A 20,700-nucleotide genomic window follows, 5' to 3' on the forward strand; every position below is an offset into this window, starting at 1 on the left:
GTGCATGCAAGAGAAGTACATGCATATAACATTAGCACATGAAAACACAAGAATCAAACTAAAACCCCCAACTCACCTTAAGCCTTGGAATGAGCAAAATAAGGAAGAAAGCTTTCCCAACACAAAGTGGAGAAAACAAGGTACTAGAAAGGCCCTAGAATAAATTACAGAAGGTTAAAAAAGGGTATATAAGGCGTGCATTCAAACCCAGCCCAAACTGAGCCAAATATAGTACTCAGCAAGGATCCGGATCTTTTGGCCCTGCCAGGTCTGGTCAACCGGGCTTGACACTCTGGGTCCTTGACAGAACCCAGAATTGCAGGATTTTGGTCTTCAAACTTAGTGTAATCTGCCCAGGGCTTTGGGGAAGATGATGTACACATGTTTTAGGTTAATTAGGTCCAATTGCATGTATAATCAAAAGATTACACGTGCTGCAATGAAAATTGAGAGGGTTTAGAGTATACCTAATGAAGGATGAACTCAATTGAAGAGGGAATTCATAGCATGCACTAAATCAAAGGGGGTCTTCAAGCAAGTTCACTCCAAGGTCCTTCTTCTTCCAAAATCGATTTCAGTTCAAGCTTTTGAGAAATGGATTCTCAAAGAAATGTATTACTTATATATCATAGCCTTTAAGGCTTGTTTGGTTAAGGGCATTAAAAGAATGGATTTTTGGAAAATTATTTTGGCTTATAAGTGGATTTTGATGCCGGAATCGATATGTTAGGTCCCGAGTATTATTCGGATCGTACCAATATATGACACGAGGTCTTCAATGAATTTAGAACATGCAGGGCCCATAGGGTAAAACTAAATGTTGGGCCGGCACGGCTAGTCTATAGTGGAAGTGTTATACCCGCACCCCGGGAGTATAATTAATTATTAATTCTTCCCCGTGACGTGTAGTTATCACTGTCACGTATGCCGGTGAGTTGTTCTCACTGGTGGTCAAACCCAGCTATATTGACCATAGTACGAGGTTGCCTGTGGAAACTAGTCGGGACCATGGAGGTTGCCCCTTGACGTGTCGGGGTAAGTAGTTGACCAAATTTTATTGTGTGCTTACTTCGCCCTCTCAAAGCCCTCGAAGTGTGGTCCAAAGGCCCCGACCTCTTATGGTGAGAACCACCTTCCTACTGCATCGGATGCAAGGTTCCGCTGCCTCCGACCCCGCATCCAATGTCGTGACAAGGACTCTTGTGGGTGAGACCCTATGGCTAAGGTGCTATGGGTGTCCCGCCATGTTTGACCCTACCCAAATAGACCCTAGGTTACACTTATGAGGCCTTATCCAAACAGGCCATTAAAAGTGATTTTCTATATGAGAGAGAGGGGTAAGACTATTCCTTAGTCTTTCTTTTTCTTTTCTTTCCTAACCTAATCGTGAAAAGGAGGAGAGCTTTGAAGAGAGGAGGCGGCAAGGAGGAGAAGAAGGAGAAGGAAGGGAACAAGAAGAAGGAAATGGCTCTTGGGTTTGGAGCTTTAAAGAGGGTACATCGTGTGTACCTCAAACCAGGTAAGCCAAGTGCCCTTTTCCCCCATTTTTCTCTCTTCCCCTTGCTCGTTTGAGCTTGGGTGGTTCGTTGGTTGCAGCCCCAAGATGGGGATTTCTTTTGGAAACCCAAAGGGTTAGCTCGAGCCATGTGTAGTTTCCCCTTGTAGGATGCTATCCCATTTCATTACAATCCTATAAAGACCTCTATTTGACCTCTTGCTGAATCTATTTGATTCTAAAGCATCAACCACCAAAGAAAACCCCAATCTGGATTGTTGAGCTTTTGATCCTTTAAACCCCCTTAAATCTTTGAATGTTGGGTGTTTCTAAGACCCAAATAGACTCCAAGACACCCCTCCCTTGTCCCTTGAGGCTTAGAGAACCAAATGGGACAACCCTGGGCTTTTAATGACCTTGAAATCACACTTGGGTTGCATCGGAGGCAAGACTGCGTGAGTCCGATGTTTGCCTCCGATGTGTCCCGAGCTTGCAGGAAGGTCGGAGGCAAGGTCGGAGGCAAGCCTGCTGAGTCCGACGTTGCCTCCGATGCGTTTTAAGGCTTATAACTTATGTAAACCGTGGGGTTTCTCTATGAGGCCTCCCCTACACTCTCTCACACTCTTATTCACTTCCATAGGCGCCAACATATGTGCAATGGAGTGATTTTGAGCGAAAATCGTTGCGCTTATACAAATTCCATTTGAAGTAATTGGTGAGTGGGTTTGGGTGACTGTTTGAGCTTGTTTACTATTGCTTATTCATGCATTTATGAATTATATTGTGACATTATCATTCAAGCATGATTGCATATTTGCATTTATTCTTATTCGATGATGATGATTTGGATGATATGGATTTGTGTTGGGTTACGGTGTCGGGAATCTGGCACCGGAACCCCCGTATTACGTGGAATTGTATATTGCATCTCATTCTTGCTGTATGCGCCGTGTTGTCTTGGTACCGGGTGTTAGATGGAATGGGACGTTGACACACCCGGATGTACCTCTCAACACGATAGGATTCATGTAGTATATCCGTGGTTAGGCTCGCCTCCCTATGCTACGACCCTTACCAACGGGGTTTAGGTGTTGGGTAGCGAGCACTCGCCTGTGGAGAGTTAGAGAGGCCAGGCCGGGGGTAGTAATGGTTATCGGGTCGCCTCCTGGGTGGTGATGACTACGACGCGCGGGCTCCATAGTAATAATTGAGGTTGCATTGTGGTGAGAATGGAAGGATCCACAATGTCTTCCCGAGTTATTGCGAGCATATACCCATTGACTTAGCATTGTGTGTTAGGTGGTAAATGAATTAATAATAGCATGCACCATGGACTATTTGTGATTGTGTGATTGTGCATCCCCTTTTCTCTCTCACTAGCTCAGTGGAGCTAACCCCGTGTACACATTCTTTTTAGATTTCGATGCGGATGATTACTGTGGAGCCAGAGACCGTGGACGAGGATCATGGCGATTGTTGCCCTATGATGATTGTGCCTACGGGCTGTATTGATACTTGGGACTTGTTCCCTTCTTTTTTTTTTTTGGGGGCCACGTGCCTTATATAAATATTTATTGTTATACTTGTTTTGGGGTAGTTATACTATGGTCATTCGGGATATCCATCCAAACTATTTATGTATTACTTAGCCAGTGTGAACATGAGGTAATTCATCAGAACGCTTCGCTTATTTTATGATCGTTGGAAATGTAATATTCCTTTATCTTTCGTGACTCGATATTATTGTATTGTAATATTGGTTTATGACGTGAGTTGGCCATGCGATCGAGATCCTGGCGGTGAGGTGGGATGACGCGTGTCACCCTAATCATACCCTCGATATTGTATTTTATCCCTTGTCGGGATAGGGGTGTGACAACATGGTAGCGAGCAATGATGCTCGCACCCACACATCTTGCGGACTCTTGATTTACTCTCCACAATTAGGTTCTAAACTAAAAATCTTCAAGAACATAAATGATTGTGTGCGACATAGGAGAAGACTCGATTGTGGTGAAACAAGGACTTAGAAGATAATAGGTAACATGAAACTTAGGACTTGAACCATAGGCTGTTAAGCTACAACTATGTAATTGCTTGGTTGAGTCTTAAGTAGGTCATAGATGGACAATTATATGCTATAATTCATAAACACTAATGAATCAATCATAACCAAGCACAAATATCAGCAATGATTTAAACAAGAGAGAATTAATCAAATACATCGAGATACATATAAGATTAATTACAAATATCCAATTGTTCCAAATCTTCTTGAGAGGCAATCAAATCCTTCCTATTTCAACATTCATGATTTCATCTATTCCAACAAAAACATATGACTCCATCCTGCTCAATTAAGAGATACCAATCTAAACACCATAATTGTTCCAGATTCTCTGTTTGGGCATAACGTGCCTTTCCCAACTCGGAACGCAAGACCCCATTTGTTCCAATTCGAAACTTTTGATTATGGTTATCTCGGATTAAATATACAAGTCTACCATTTCTAAAAGTTCCCAGTTGTTCATCCTAAGACAAGAACTAGAAGAAGCGATCCGGATAACTTCAATTTGTTGAGAGAAAGTTGGGATAGTCATTTGCACCACCGCCACCATTGCGACCAAGAAAGGTGTTGATGTCATCTACCCCTCTCTCGATACCCTCTAGGCGCCGAGTCCGGTCGAAGAGTTGCTTCGTGACCTCATCGAAGCCATCCACCACTCGCAGTTCACCGCCGATGGTCGTCGAATGTCAATACCTCCCACCGATGAAGGTATAGGGATTCCTTCTAGGTGAACAATAGGTCTTTGCTCCTCCAATGGACATGTTGATAACGCCGACCAACTGTCTTGCAGTGAAGGCTATAGGAACCCCTTGACATATGAGACAACCCGATAATTTTGTATGCCCGGTTCTCAAGGCGTCATTTGTATAGAAATGGCGAATGAGTTTCAAGTAGTATGGTTCAGAAGGTTGAGAATGTTGGTCCACCCCAATGCCTCAAATCTCTGCCCCACCTTGTAAGCTTGAGATCATCCAACACTACATCCCGCCCTTCCATTATATTTCGAAGCGGAAGTAGTCTCGGTAAAGCTCTTGGTCCTCTATCTTTTGGAATCATAGTGGATCTAGGACAGTTGGTGCAATTTGTTCAACGCATGCACGTCGTATTCTTGGAGCCATTGATTGTTTTAACCTGCAGCCAAAAGCCAAGTAGATAGCAAATTAATACCTTGAATGCTAAGGCCTGAGTAGATGATCAATGTAAGGTTATGAGGTTTAAAACCTAGCCCTTGAATTTCCCTTTCAAAGCAAATTAAATTACAGCAGGATTCTTAGGCTAGAAATTTCTGATTTTTTTTATCAAATTGTGATCTAAGAAGTTGGGGAAAAAGGGAATGCATGGCCACTATGTGAATGCAATCATACATGATAGAGGTTAATGGCCATATTATGCCTAGAAAGTAATATTTTATACAAAACAGTGGGTTCAAGCAAGAAATAGGTTTATTCAATCATGGAGCATGCCTTGGACTTCAAAGAAAATTTTCAGATTTTGTGGTTGGAAGTTTGAATCTTAGGAAACAAGTAAATATGGTTTGTGACAACTCAGAGAATGTAAGCTAAGCCCTATCTAGTAAGACCGAATCAAATATGGCAAAAGAGAAGAGGAAAGATTTTAAAGATTTTATCAACAATCATGTATACAAGAAAATATGTTTGAAGATAAGACAATGTGATAATTTTCTATGAGATTTTATGGCATGTAAAAGAATTAGATTTGAACTTGGAGAGTTTTCCCAGAATATTGTGAATTGAGAACTTTACCACAATCAAAACCTGAACATAATCCTAGTAAAATTCAACTAGACTTAATAAACATAGCAACAATCTCTAAAATGCTTGCAAAGACTTGAAAATTTATAAAAGATGCAATAATCAAACAAGGATCCAACAACTTAGTGTCATCGATCAAATAGGACTTGATTTACACCTAAAAACCCTAGTTTCGGCCAATCGGTTTGGTATGAATTTGGTGTACATGGCCATGGGATTATAAGCAAAATCAAGACATGATCACAACTTGAGATGATTCATCCCAAATCCAAGAAAGAGAAAGTAGGAATGGGAAGAAAGCCATATCTTGAACAACTGAGAGTTGAACCTTGAGGCTTAGGATTACAAGAAAACCACCTAAGGGGAGCTTGAACGAAAGTCCTGAGAGCTTTTTCTCCCGCGGTTATGTCCTTTTCTTTGGAGCCAAAAATGCGTTTTAAAACTCGTGGCTCTGCTTTTGTTAAAATTCTACGAACAAACGAACGAACGGATCCACTTGTCGTGAATCCGCTCTCCGCACAAAACTCGAAATTATCATTTTAAAACCGTAGGATCAACGAACAGATCCACACTCATGCATCCATTCGTAGATCCGTTTGACTTCAACTCTCTTTGCCTTTGAGACTTCGAGACCGGACGAATGAACGGATTTGCATTCCACATCAGCCCGTTAATCCGCTCTACCTATTTTCACGGAGGAGTCACGAACGCACCCGAAATGCGACGCCGCTTGTGAGTCCACCCGATTTCTTTTAAGATTTTGAGCCTATTTTGGAGACCTTTTGACCACACCTATATGTGATGATCTTGTGCCTATACCCTAGATCGGACACCCTGTTGTGTGACCCATTTGTGGGGACCACATGAGTCTAGTTAATACCTAAAAATTGAAAGAGGTTAGGACTTGTACCCGATCTGGGCCAGCTAATAAGAACTAGCAGCATTGGTAACATTGTGACTCCTCTCTTACCTAAAAGGAGAAGAGTTACCCTTGAGGATGAAGATCCTTAGACCCTATGAATGTAAGGACTCAAACCTTATGGATAGGGAAACCTAAATCTATGCGGGTAGAGACCCTTAAGGGGTGCGTAGAATCTAAACCTGTGGGTAGGTACTAGGAAAGGAAAGTAATAGGCTGGTTTGGGCTATTTATTTGAGTAAGCCATGAAGGTCACGTGTATTTGGAAGTCACTCATAACACCTCAAGCTAGTGATGACTCTATTTGGACTTTACTTGGTCCATCCAAACCTTGTTTAGACTCATAGAGAAAGTCCTACACCGTGATTCGACTTTCCAAAGAAAGGACTTAGCGAACCGCACTGAGAACTTCTTGTTCGGTGGATTGACCTAGATGAGATATGTCCATAGGGATTTGAATGTAATTATTGAATCTATGCCTACATATTGGTGTGATAAATATATATATATATATATATATATATAGATATCCCTTAGAACCTTGGACTTGTGTGACTAGAGTGATTCTCTGGTACTACAAGTATGACTTACCTCGACCTTTTGTGAAACTAGTTGGAGCCCCGACCTTGGTTGACCAAACCTTAGGGTAATGAATAATGAATTTAATGACCGAGTAGGTTAATTTATTGAGACTTGCTTGAAGAGTTGACTTGGACCAAAACTATTGAAGGGTTATTGGTTCTCGAAAGAGGGACGATGTGGACTCTTCCCCTGTGGGATAACGTAGTAGGTTTAAAGGTTGTGAAAGTGAAACCGAGGGATGTAACAAGACCTTCTCCAACGAGATATGAATGGGGTAATGGATCACCAAATGCGTTCCCTCCCGATCGAGTGAACAATAGGAGATTCCATCAATATTCCAAATCATTCTAAAGTTGGGTTAGGTAATGAGACAACCGGATGTGAAAGCCTTGAATGTAAACCCTATGTTGGGTCATGGACAGGTTAAATCCTCGTAACCCAAGAATGACCAGAGTAGTGAAGGCTAGAGTGGTATCACCCGGTCTGGAAGATCTAGGGAACCTTTGTTCCTTGAGACTTAACTTAGTAGTTGGAACCCGTTTTCCTAGGGTTATTGTGAACCACACCCCCGTGGTAATGTGACCTGTAAGGAAAAGAGAATTGTGGAACCCGACTTGCGGTGACATGTAGGCACCTGCCTCATCTTGACCCGACCTTTGACTTAGTTTAAGATGTGGGTGACTTGGGATGTTATCCAACACCCTTATCACTTGAGACCCTAGTCGCCTCAAATTTCGGGGACGAAATTTCTTGTAAGGTGGGGAGAATGTTATACCCGCACCCGGGAGTATAATTAATTATTAATTCTTCCCGTGACGTGTAGTTATCATCGCCACATATGCCGGTGAGTTGTTCTCACCGGTGGTCAAACCCAACTATATTGACCATAGTACGAGGTTGCCTGTGGAAACTAGTCGGGACCATGGAGGTTGCCCCTTGACGTGTCGGGGTAAGTAGTTGACCAAATTTTATTGTGTGCTTACGCCCTCTCAAAGCCCTCGAAGTGTGGTCCAAAGGCCCTGACCTCTTATGGTGGGAACCACCTTCCTACTCGCATCGGATGCAAGGTTACTCGGCTGCCTCGACCCCGCATCCAATGTCGCGACAAGGACTCTTGTGGGTGAGACCCTATGGCTAAGGTGCTATGGGTGTCCGCCATGTTTGACCCTACCCAAATAGACCCTAGGTTACACTTATGAGGCCTTATCCAAACAGGCCATTAAAAGTGATTTTCTATATGAGAGAGAGGGGTAAGACTATTCCTTAGTCTTTCTTTTTCTTTTCTTTCCTAACCTAATCGTGAAAAGGAGGAGAGCTTTGAAGAGAGGAGGCGGCAAGGAGGAGAAGAAGGAGAAGGAAGGGAACAAGAAGAAGGAAATGGCTGCTGGGTTTGGAGCTTTAAAGAGGGTACATCGTGTGTACCTCAAACCAGGTAAGCCAAGTGCCCTTTTCCCCCATTTTTCTCTCTTCCCCCTTGCTCGTTTGAGCTTGGGTGGTTCGTTGGTTGCAGCCCCAAGATGGGGATTTCTTTTTGGAAACCTAAAGGGTTAGCTCGAGCCATGTGTAGTTTCCCCTTGTAGGATGCTATCCCATTTCATTACAATCCTATAAAGACCTCTATTTGACCTCTTGCTGAATCTATTTGATTCTAAAGCATCAACCACCAAAGAAAACCCCAAATCTGGATTTTTGAGCTTTTGATCCTTTAAACCCCCTTAAATCTTTGAATGTTGGGTGTTTCTAAGACCCAAATAGACTCCAAGACACCCCTCCCTTGTCCCTTGAGGCTTAGAGAACCAAATGGGACAACCCTGGGCTTTTAATGACCTTGAAATCACACTTGGGTTGCATCGGAGGCAAGACTGCGTGAGTCCGATGTTTGCCTCCGATGTGTCCTGAGCTGCAGGGAAGGTCGGAGGCAAGGTCGGAGGCAAGCCTGCTGAGTCCGACGTTGCCTCCGATGCAGTTTTTAAGGCTTATAACTTATGTAAACTGTGGGGTTTCTCTATGAGGCCTCCCCTACACTCTCTCACACTCTTATTCACTTCCATAGGCGCCAACATATGTGCAATGGAGTGATTTTGAGCGAAAATCGTTGCGCTTATACAAATTCCATTTGAAGTAATTGGTGAGTGGGTTTGGGTGACTGTTTGAGCTTGTTTACTATTGCTTATTCATGCATTTATGAATTATATTGTGACATTATCATTCAAGCATGATTGCATATTTGCATTTATTCTTATTCGATGATGATGATTTGGATGATATGGATTTGTGTTGGGTTACGTGTCGGAAGTATGGCACCGGAACCCCCGATTACGGAATTGTATATTGCATCTTATTCTTGCCTGTATGCGCCGTGTTGTGCTGGTACCGGGTGTTAGATGGAATGGGACGTTGACACACCCGGATGTACCTCTCAACACGATAGGATTCTTGTAGTATATCCGTGGTTAGGCTCAGTTCCCTATGCTACGACCCTTACCAACAGGGGTTTAGGTGTTGGGTAGCCGAGCACCGCCGCTCGTGGAGAGTTAGAGAGGCCAGGCCAGGGGTAGTAATGGTTATCGGGGTCTCCGCCTCCGGGTGGTGATGACTACGATCGGCGGGCTCCATAGTAATAATTGAGGTTGCATTGTGGTGAGAATGGAAGGATCCACAATGTCTTCCCGAGTTATTGCGAGATAGCATATACCCATTGACTTAGCATTGTGTGTTAGGTGGTAAATGAATTAATAATAGCATGCACCATGGACTATTTGTGATTGTGTGATTGTGCATCCCCTTTTCTCTCACTAGCTCGGTGGAGCTAACCCCGTGTACACATTCTTTTTAGATTTCGATGCGTATGATTACCGTGGAGCCAGAGACCGTGGATCGAGGATCATGGCGATTGTTGCCCATGATGATTGTGCCTACGGCTGTATTGATACTGGGACTTGTTCCTTCTTTTGTTTTTTTGGGGGCCACGTGCCTTATATAAATATTTATTGTTATACTTGTTTTGGGGTAGTTATACTATGGTCATTCGGGATATCCATCCAAACTATTTATGTATCACTTAGCCGTGTGAACATGAGGTAACTACTGTAAACGCTTCCGCTTATTTTATGATCGTTGGAAATGTAATATTCCTTTATCTTTCGCACTCTGATATTATTGTATTGTAATATTGGTTTATGACTGTGAGTTGGCCACTGCATCGAGATCCTGGCGGTGAGGTGGGATGACGCATGTCACCCTAATCATACCCTGATATTGTATTTTATCCCTTGTCGGGATAGGGGTGTGACAGGAAGTCCGATAAGCATGGCTGATCGGCTCGGATTACGAATGATAGGAATTTGGTTTTAATAACTGGAGAAGATTTGTACCTATTGGTCGGCATTTGAATTATGTTCAATTAAGTGGCGGGTTTCACACCAGTCATGTGGTCAGTAGCACCAGAGTCAATGACCCAAGATTGGGCTGCAGTAAAAGTTGAGGTGGAGACCTGCAAAGCGGAGGATGAAGAGGAACTAGCTTTTATGGGTATAAGAGATGTGTTCAGTTGTGACATGACCTTGCAAAACATTGCATCTGCCAGAATGGAGTCATCCTGGGAAGCATTTGTCTCAGTCATAACACAATGTGCTCCTCGAGCTCCCCCTCTACAGCCACCATGAGCACCTCCTTGTGTACCAGGAGGACGGTCATAAAGAGTCTAACACCTATCCTTGGTATGGCCAGATTGCCATAATGATCACATTTAAATCTGTCCCTGCCACCTCCACTAGTACCACCTATCTCAACTACTCTGTCTTCCCCATGATTAGGCCCCTGGCCTCTACCACCTCTACGGGAGTCCCGAAAAGAACTAGAATGGAGAGCTGATTTCTCAAGAGATGACACTGAAGCTGATTCCATAGCAACACGCCAAGTCTCCTTACTCTGTAAGTGGTTACAAACCTCATCAAGAGATGGAAGAGGGGACCGACTCAAAATCTGGAGCCTGATTGGCTCATAATCAGAGTTCAGGCCACCAAGTAAAGACACGCTCCTTTTCAAGGGTGCGATACACCTTTGCTTCATCCTTTGGATTGGTCAATTGAAGATCTCTGTAGTGGTCATACTCCTCCAAGAGACTAATATAAGCATTGTAGTACTCAGAAATGGTCCTGTCACCCTGCCTCATTGAATTAAATTTTTTGGTGGAGTCGATAGACCTTAGCGGAGTCACCTACCCTATTAAATGTCTGGGAGACATTGTCCCAAATTGCCTTGGCAGTTTCTTTTCTCATAAACATTCTCCCAATCTCGGGCTTCATAGAGAAGATTAGCCATATTATGACTGTGGAATTTTCTGTCTACCATTTCTCTTACGCAGGAGAACTAGACTCTAGGGCTTTGATAGTGTCAGTAATATATTCAAATTTTCCTTTAGTCCTAAGGGAAAGCTTCACAGATTGTGACTAGTCCAAGTAATTAGTGTTATCAAGCTTCACAATGAAGATTTGAGGATGTGGATTTTCATAAACCAAATGAGGGGCTGTTGGAGTAGGCTGTGAATCAATCGAACCAATCCCAGAAGTCTCAGAATCAACCATCTTATAGGAAAAAAGACATTTGACCATAAACTAGGATACCAATTCAAGTGAGGAGTATACACTCAACACAAGAAGAAAATTCCAGCAAGGTAGAAGTTAATTAAAAAACTGAACAGAACTTCACTCCAACATTTTTCAAAAGTAAAGAACAACTTAAATCAGTGCCAAGACCTAAAATAGAGGTGTCCATAATCACTCCACAGTAGCAAAAGAAGTCCATTATGCTCTAAAGGCAAGAACAAGAATATTTCAGCAATATCGGGTTTACTTGGGTAGAGAAGAACCTCCACGAAACTGAGTTATACTCAAATGGAAGCAACATCCAGCAAGGGAGAGCATAGGAGATATAAAGAGGATCAAAAACGATTCTAGTGAGCTGCTTCAAGATCCAAATACATGCCAAGATGTAGACAAACCAAGGACTAAAACTAGAAGCTAGCGAAAAACCTAACAGAATCATGGTTGCCTTCAAAACTTCATATAACCTTCAATGCAGCTCAAAGAACCTTTTCAATCACTAAAATAGGTTGTATAGAACCTATCTCATATAATATCAGCAAGGTATTCACATAGGGACCTCTTCCTTGGAACCCCTTAAGTTCTAGGATTCTAAATGAAAGAAAAAAAATAGACATAAGAAGGCTAATGCGACTCTCAAACCCTTAGCTCTGATACCAACTTAAGTTTTAATGTTAGGGAAGCAAGTAGGAAAGGGTGAAGAGATTGGAGGAGGAAGAAGAAGAAGAAGATAGAGACAAAGAAAAAAGAGAACAGTGTGTTTCGATAGAAACACTTGTGTATTGAGAGACATCTCAACACACCTAAGTAACTTCATTACTAGTTAGAAGAAAATTACATCCAACTCCCTAGGGAGGTAAAAGATAACAAAGGATAAAAGAAACAGAAATTACATAAAGAGAGAACTAGACATTAAGCTAGTTCCTAAACTGCCCTTATTACATAGCTTCTAACAACTCTAACAAATTATATATCCAAATCTCAGATTTGATCATTGATCTCTAGCTTATTTTCTCAGTTTCTTGTTTACGTTGAAAACCAAGCATCTTGAAATTCATCTGCTAGATCTGATATATATAATATTCAAGGTTTCTAGATCAATTGATATATAGGTCTTGTTAAGTTATACACTCAAATCAGAATTTCAACCAGATTTAGTTGTTGGATATGGAGATAATGTATGTCTCTAATTTGCAATGATGTATGTGTAGGTTCTTTAGATTAGCTACCAGCCAAATTTGGTGATCCATTTAATCATATGGTTCACTACCTTTATACTTCCACTTGCCCTACAACTAAAGAAATTTTTGTTAATATAAACTAGTGATCCATTCTAATTAATTATCGTAGATTATACCTTAAATGGCTAAGCAGAAAGAGCAAATTCTCGGGAACTGAAGAGACAAGATGACCTCAATTGAAGACTGAAGCTCAAGCCCTCAGACGAAAAAAAATTAACCCATAGACCTAATTCAGTATGCTGCATCCTTACATGTAGAAAGAGGGGATGATAGGAATTTTTATGGGCCTGCTTGAGCCCTTTGAAGGCCCACGAAACTTAGGTGAGTTGGATTCCGACTAGGCTTTAGGCAAGGAATCACTATCTAATTGTGTAGCGCCTGCACTAGCATGGGGGCAAATAATAGAATGTGCAAGAGTAATTTTGCACAATCTTTTCCCAAATGTATAATACAAGTTACCATTTATTCAATTATGAAAATTTGTTTTTACAAACAAGGCATCAATTAATCAAATTAATCAACCTAATCCATCCTACAAAACCCTAACCTCCTTTGACTAATGAATTATATAAAAAAAAAACTAGAGAGATGCTCTTGCAACCTTATCATTAAGGCTGGGAATCATCCATCCTTGTTTCCTTCTCCATTAAGCAATGAAAGCTGCATATAGAAGCTGGTTCCAAGTATCAGGTACTCCAGCAAGACACCAGTGAGTGCAATCCATCCCCTTAAAACCATTATAACTGCTTGGATGTGCATCTTTTCTCAGCTGTGATAGAATTGTAATGTCAAGTAAATAAACCGGTTTCGACATATTACTCAACACTTGGTTCAATACTACACTTGCTTCGGGCGAACCACCAGGGTATGTTGATCCACTGAGAGGTTCTGTTTGGCCGAAACAATTCTTCACTCCTGGTTGATTCCAATCTGTGCCACTAAAACATGCAAACAATAAATGGAATTAATTAACCTAGTTTAAATTATGACAAAATAAGCCAGTGGTTTAGCGGTCCAACCATTAAACCGGTTGAGTCTACATGCTTACTTGTAATGGGATGGAGAGATGCCCTGAAAAAAGACTTTGGTCATGGCCGTGTCAACTACTGAGTCGACCCAGTTAGCCCAAGTTGTCAACCCTTTCTTGAATGCAACCATACGATCCATGTCTTTGTAGGTCATGTTCCCCTCTTGTACATAATCCCATCTGCATCACAAACAAAGATTTTTCATTCTTTCATTAGTCTGTTGTAATTGAATTCTTAATCCTCAATAGTGGAATTAAAGCAGTGTTTGGTATGCATTCTAGGTGGATTTCACATTCTCGGACGCTAAAAAGAACGATTTTATATCATCTGAGATTGCAAAATCGACCTAGAGTACATTCCAAGAATGCATACCAAACACAACACTAAGTGTGGTGAGATGTTCGTACGGTTGTGCAGTTCCTCTGCGGTACCACCATAGCCAAGTGTTGAAGACCACAACATCCATGTCCTTCCATATTTCACTGTTCTTTAACGAATCAAGCTTCAGAACTCGGCCAATGCGTTCTTCGTCGATGTCTACTAGGTAATGAGAATTCATTAACTTCAATGATACATTGTAGTCCTGCAAAGTTAATTGTATGTTTAACTGTCAAAGTTTGAGCTATATAGCAACTCACAAGGGAAAAAAAAAAACTTAATTGTTTGGTATGTATTCTTAGAATAGATTCTGGGTCTAGAATGCATTTTGAAACCCGATTTATATATATGTTCACGTTTCCGAACCCATTGTAGACCCAAAATCTATTCCAATAATACATACCAAATAAATAAGCCTAAGTTTAGATAATGTGGACTGCTACAGTATTGGATAGACTCATAAGACTGAAGTGACTGACCTGGAATGTTAAGGTGGAGATGGAGTCTGCTAACTCATGGGTGATATTGGCTTGGGGCACAGCAGCATGGAGCAGGCAAATCAGTGACTCCCAATGGTTGACACTCACAGAGTCCCCCACAAACATGATGTTCTTCCCTTGTAATCTCCTTAAGAAATCCTCACCATCAAATCTGTTTCATCAGAAATTTACGAAGAAGGTTTAAATCAATTATAACCACAATGTTGTTTCAGAACTCGGTGAGTTAACTCAGTGAATCGGTCTGGTCCATTCACTTGAAAAGTTAATTGAATCAATGGGTTAAGATCAAATACTTTACTTAATTGTTGTAAAAAGGTTTAGGAAAAATATTGTGTGTGTGGGGTGGTGGGAATGACTGTCCTATCCCACATGAAAGGGAGAAATCCCATCCCCAAATGCCAGCGTGCACTCTCATTGATTGTCACGCACACATGGCCCTGCGCTTCTCCGCTCCCCAAAGAATTAATATTTATTTCATAGAAATCCTTTTCTTACAAACAAGCAATTTTAGATGTATATTAATGTTTAAGGGTGTTTATTTAAGGAGTGCCAAACAAACAAACAAACAAACAAAAAAGGAAAATTTTAAATAAGTTCCAAAGCATCATTATGTAGACACATGGAGTAATCAGATTGTGTTTGAATTATAAAAGATGAAAAGAGACATCGATGTGAAAAAATAATTATAAACCGATGTGAAGTAAATGATTCTTTTCACACAGGGCATGTAGCAACTTTAAGAATATATACATTAACTTTTAGTGGTGGGGGTGCTGTGTTAAAAGTCACAATTCACAACCAAACGATGATAGAAGTCAATGGTGTAGTGCAGTCACGGGCTTTACTAACCTCACAGGCCATACTAGTTATTCTACCAAACACGTTACAAATGGTATCATGTAAGCATAGGGAATCCCTTGTATGGGATATTAAAAAAATATATATAAAATATTTTTCTAAAATATGTATCTACTGTAAGAGTGTCAAAATTTAGACCGAATTGATGAAACCAGCATGAATCAAATCGAATCAATCCTTATTGGATCAGTTTTGGACTGAGGTACTACACACTTGAAACTAAATCAAACCATATTGAAACCGGGTGAAAAAACCGGATCGAACTTGACTCCACATTGTTTCCCACTCAGTTTAACTTTCAAACAATTAGTCTTTTCTTTTGAATAAAGTTTAAGTCATGTGTGAAAAAAAGTTTGGTGAACTTTTGAAAATGAAATGTCTCACCAACAAAAATAAATACTTTTGAAAATGAAATCACTTTCAACTATTTTGAAAAGTCTTTTTCACTCATAACTAAAATGATTTTTGACAAGTAAAAGACTAAAGTTTTAATCTTGTTGTAACTAAGGTTCCTTACAACAAGATTTTCTATATACATATAGCTAAGGATGTAAACGAATCATTCAGTTCGGATAGTGCTATATCTGCATCCGCATCCGCATCCGATTAGCTTTCGAACAGATTCGGGTAGTGCTAAACGGATACGGACACGGACACGGATACGGAAATGGATTTCGGCTATTTATTTATATTTCTACATATAGCGAGAAAGAACACTACCCGATCTTGTGCTTAGTGTGGCTACCATGCTTAAACACAAAATCGCCTTGGGATGCTTGGAAATGACCGTCTTGCCCCCATGTAAAAGTGGATTTTCCAGGCACCCCAGGGCGGTTTTTGTGTCTGGGCATGGTTGACACGCAAGGCGCACAACCTAATAGCTTTCCATTCCCCATATATATATATGATAAAATTAGGGCTGTAATAGTGTCGGATTGGGCCGGGCTTTATAGAACCCTAGCCCAACCCTAAGTCCTCTTAGCTTGGCCCAAACCTGACCCAACCCTTACTCAAGGCCTGAAAAATCCAACCCTGACCCGCCCTCAGGGTCGGGCCGGGTTGATCCTGATTGGCCCTGATCATGGGGAGGGGGAAGGAAATGCATAGGATGGAATGGGCCGGGGAGAAAATTATCAATTTTATATACAATAACACTAGAATAAAATGTATTATATCACTTATTATCTTCATATATAATATATTATCAAAAAAATGTGGGTGATGTTTAAAGTTTATAATATATATATTATAACAATATATATTTTATAATATAACTTAAAACAGGGTTAGGCCGGGTCGGGCCAGGTTTAGCCCGAGACCTCAACCCTAGCCTGACTCAGGACTAGAAATTTCCAGCTTGACCCACCCTCAGGACCAAATATCTCAGCCCAGACCCTGTTCGGGCTCAGGGTGGGTCAGGTTGGGTTCAGGCCGACAAGGTCAAACTTGCACCCCTAGATAAAATTGGATGTTAGAGAAAAAAGACACCCTATATGAGATTGGGTCAATTTTCACTCCTTGGTTTTTGATACTATATATCCATACCTTGCGTTTATCATGTTATCTATCTATTTTATGTATTTCGTTTTCCTTTGTTGGCGACCTGGCGTTGGGCGCACATGAATGAATCTCTTTCTACCAAAAAAAAGAAAAATGAAAAGAAAAAAGACACCCTATATGGAAAAAAATCCATAGTCTATACAATGTAAGGTTTTATAATCAGTACCGGTATCAGTCTCAATAGATACCGATCCGATACCCATTTGGATTGGTTCATATCAATCTGGATTGGACAGATTTACCCTTATATTCTTAAAAAAAAAATTAAAATTTTTTAAATATTTTTACCTTTGTTCTGTACTGATCTACCAATAAGGATCGACCAAGAGTCGATTTAGTCCAATCTGACCAACCCGATGCTGATTCCTCAAGCCATTATCCCGTGGCCAAGAGACTTATAGAGCTTCCAAATTATTCCTCGATTTAAAGCATTCCATACTTAAAACAAAAAGGGCAAAAAAAAAAAAAAAAAAAAAAAAAAGGCAAAAAGCGATATTAAACCATGGATAGAGAATTCCGAACCAGGATCACGTTCAGGTACGTGAATGTACGAGAACGGTTCATAGTCTTTCAGATGGAATCCACTTTATAGGACCCATATGAAGTGGATTCCATCTGAACGACTGTAAGCTGTTCTCGTACATGAAGGTTAATCCAACTCGAGAATTCCCTCATCGGTTGCCACCGGTCCATTTGATGAGATTAAGGAGGATTCCAATTGTGAGGGGACTCTTCATTCTCCACTACAGGTAGAAGGAAAACTTTCCCTTAAAAGGATTCTGCAACCACCAATTCTGGAGAACTTTTTCTCCTTGAACCCTCTACATTTCCATTTGCTTTGAGTCACAGTAGACTCACCTGGATTGCCAATTAACCCAGATCGGCATATTGTGTGTGTGTGTGTGTGTTTGTGTGTATGAGAGAGAGAGAGAGAGAGAGAGAGAGAGACTTGCCTTGGTAAGTCACACTCCTTTGGTTGCCATCTATACTTGAGGTAGAAGCGATCTGGACGACCATACTTCTGGCAATCGAATTCCTTGCGTATGAAGGGACAAGCGGATGAATCATACAGAGGATACGATTCGTCGATTACCCAACTCCCCTCAAACAGATTACAGTTTTCCACCTGTTTTCTCCAATTGGGTCTTCTTCTTATCTTGCTCTGCAATTCCTCTGTGCTCATAACCAGACAAAGACATGAACAGAAGACCATGAACCTGGCCACAAGAACACCAAATGAACTATGGTTTCCTACATTGCCCATCTCTGTTTTTGAGTTTCTGGCAGCAGAACAGAACACAGAGATAGAGACAAAGACAGAGTGGAGGGGTTTTGGGGGGGGGGGGGGGGACTGTAGGTTGATTTATATAGGAGGAAGAACACATGTAAGGAGAGTGAGATTCTACAAATCACATGGGGTTTGTCCCAAGAAACCAAATCCTCTGTTCAGTTTTTGGTAGGTAATTTATACATTTCCATTGTTAAAAAGTTTTAAAAATGGAAAATGAGTTTGCATAAACCTTTTATAAACATTTGGTTTTGCTGTCAAGTCAGGAAGAATTAAGAGGGATTCCATCTCCATGGTTGTTCACTCTATTTCTCTTTTAAGCTTTGTATCTGTAAGGTAGCTAGCTAGCAATGGCACCTGGCAAGAACAGATCCACTTGCTCCAAAGTGAGCTCAGATGGGCCGTCAGATTTTGATCTTTTCTTATTTCTTTTTGGCTGGGCCAGAAGATACAAAACTAGAAGAGTAATTGGACAGAATTCAAGAGTGAGAAAACACCCATTTGTCAAGTTCTGAAAGTTTCTTAATTGAGAGAAATCAGTTACCCAATTTGACCTCAATTTTGGATGGTGACAATAGAGACTTTCCTTACGCATAGATTTTTAAACATTTTGATTTCTTTCCATGGAGGGACTGAAATCAATTTCAAAAAGTAAAAGTAAATAAGTTAGGTTGAGTTACTTTGTTGGTCATGTTTTAGATTTGAAATCAGTTTCCAATGTTTTGAAACTAAGGATGAACCGGATGGTCAGACCATTTTCGGGTATGTTTTCGAGTTGGTTCGAATACTGATTCGAAATGATTCCACCACTTGATTTAACTATTTAAACCAAAGCGGGATCTGAAAATTGTCTTGTCAAATAATTTTGTGTTTCAACAAATCGATTGATTTTGAAATCCAAAAAATAATTTAATAAGTAGGACTCTTGATACATGAATTGTTGGATCACTTTTGCAGAAACGGGATCAGGAATGAGTACTTCCACCTCAAGATCACTTTTTTGGAGCGAAATCAGGAACAAATTTCCAAATAGTTATGAAAATTTCATATTATCATATTTACCACTATAAATAATCACTGTAAAGTACCATTATCATTCCATTTAACTAAAATAATTATGAAAAATGTCATTACCGTTACATATAACCTCAATAATTAGGAAAACTATCTTTAACATTCCATTGTTCAAAATGCCATAATCGAAATGACATTTCAATTTCATTACACAAAATTTCATTCAATTGTAAATTTCATAAACCATAAAGCATGTCAACAAGAATAGCCATATGAAAACAATGGTGGTGCAACCGGAAACAAAATACAATAACCAACAACCAACAGTCCCTAATAACTACATTGCGACAATGTGGATATGATGTAGTATCACTTGGCTGGTTGGACCAACATGATAGGATTTGGAGACCCAAATCCAAACACAATCGGTCCAATGGTTTTTGGTTCAACAAAGGTTGGAATTAGTTTAGTTATTTAGTAGTTTTTTACTTCAGTCTTTTATTTTGAGTTAAATACGTAGGAGTTAGAGTTTATTTCAATTTCATCGTTTAAGTAGGAGTCATGCTATTTTCTTCTTTAAATACTTGTATGTAACTCAACAATGGACATAGTGAATTGAATAGAAGTTTGAGTTTTACTCTTTGACAGTGTATGATTGTATGATCTCTTTCTCCTTCCCCAACAACTATTCTTTTCTCTTAACCGGCCTTTCACCAATTTGGTATTAGAGCCGAAAGATCCATCTCCTTCCCCATCTACCTCTCCCAGTTTCCCTTTCCTGTCAATCCCTCACCACACCCTCTTTTCCCATACTGTTCTGTCGACTAAAAAAAATCTTCTATTGCAAAACCTATTACCTTTTCCCCCACTGTGAAATGCCAACACACAACAACCCCACCCTCCCTTTTCCTTCTACCGCTACTCTCTTCTCCCTTTGACCAAAGAAAAAAGAAAAGGAAATCTCCACTGTCGATTTTCTAGCGATAGTCTCTACCGCCTCTCTTTCCCTTTGTGAATCAATCAGCCAAACCCTCGCAAGATTCGACCAAGTGAAAAAAAAGAGTGAAGAGAAGAGAAGAAGAGCAACAGAGAATCGAAGCAGGAAAAAAAAAAAAAACAATTACATACTTGGTTTGAAGCTCCTAGCTGCGAGTCGTACATATACTTGGTCGGCTCCCTCACATTGCAGCATTTCTCCCCCGTCTCCTCTCTGGTTCGATAGAATCCGACCCCAAATCGAAGTTCGAGCTTCCATTGGTTCTTTGCTGTCTTTGGAATAGCAGACTCCAAATAGAAGTGCATTCCTTCCCACGATAAGTAACTGTCCCTTTAAACCTTTTTTTTTTTTTTTTGGTTTTTTCCAATATAACCCCCCTTCCTTTATGTTTTCCTT

The 20,700-nt window shown here is 40.6% G+C and overlaps 1 protein-coding gene across 1 annotated transcript; it reads right to left on the reverse strand.

The window, feature by feature from the left end:
- Positions 1–13,304: 13,304 nt before the first annotated feature.
- Positions 13,305–18,304, reverse strand: LOC122670779 (protein trichome birefringence-like 38). Its single transcript, XM_043867760.1, has 5 exons — positions 17,959–18,304; positions 14,567–14,738; positions 14,117–14,292; positions 13,730–13,888; positions 13,305–13,619 (listed from the first exon to the last, which is right to left on the reverse strand). Exons 1-5 carry the CDS (start codon positions 18,267–18,269, stop codon positions 13,328–13,330), a joined length of 1,110 nt encoding a protein of 369 aa, XP_043723695.1. The 5' UTR covers positions 18,270–18,304; the 3' UTR covers positions 13,305–13,327.
- Between the last annotated feature and the right edge of the window lie 2,396 nt (positions 18,305–20,700).

The sequence above is a fragment of the Telopea speciosissima genome, chromosome 8 (genome assembly GCF_018873765.1).
Source record: "Telopea speciosissima isolate NSW1024214 ecotype Mountain lineage chromosome 8, Tspe_v1, whole genome shotgun sequence".
In the NCBI taxonomy this organism is placed as follows: domain Eukaryota; kingdom Viridiplantae; phylum Streptophyta; class Magnoliopsida; order Proteales; family Proteaceae; genus Telopea; species Telopea speciosissima.

Bases quoted from the DNA above. Each gene is read 5' to 3' on its own strand.
- LOC122670779 (XM_043867760.1), bottom strand. From the start codon at position 18,269: ATGGGCAATGTAGGAAACCATAGTTCATTTGGTGTTCTTGTGGCCAGG. The intron at 14,293-14,566 runs GTCAGTCACTTC...TTAACTTTGCAG, and splicing joins TCTCCACCTTAACATTCCAG to GACTACAATGTATCATTGAA. The intron at 13,620-13,729 runs GTAAGCATGTAG...TGCATGTTTTAG, and splicing joins ATCTCTCCATCCCATTACAA to TGGCACAGATTGGAATCAAC.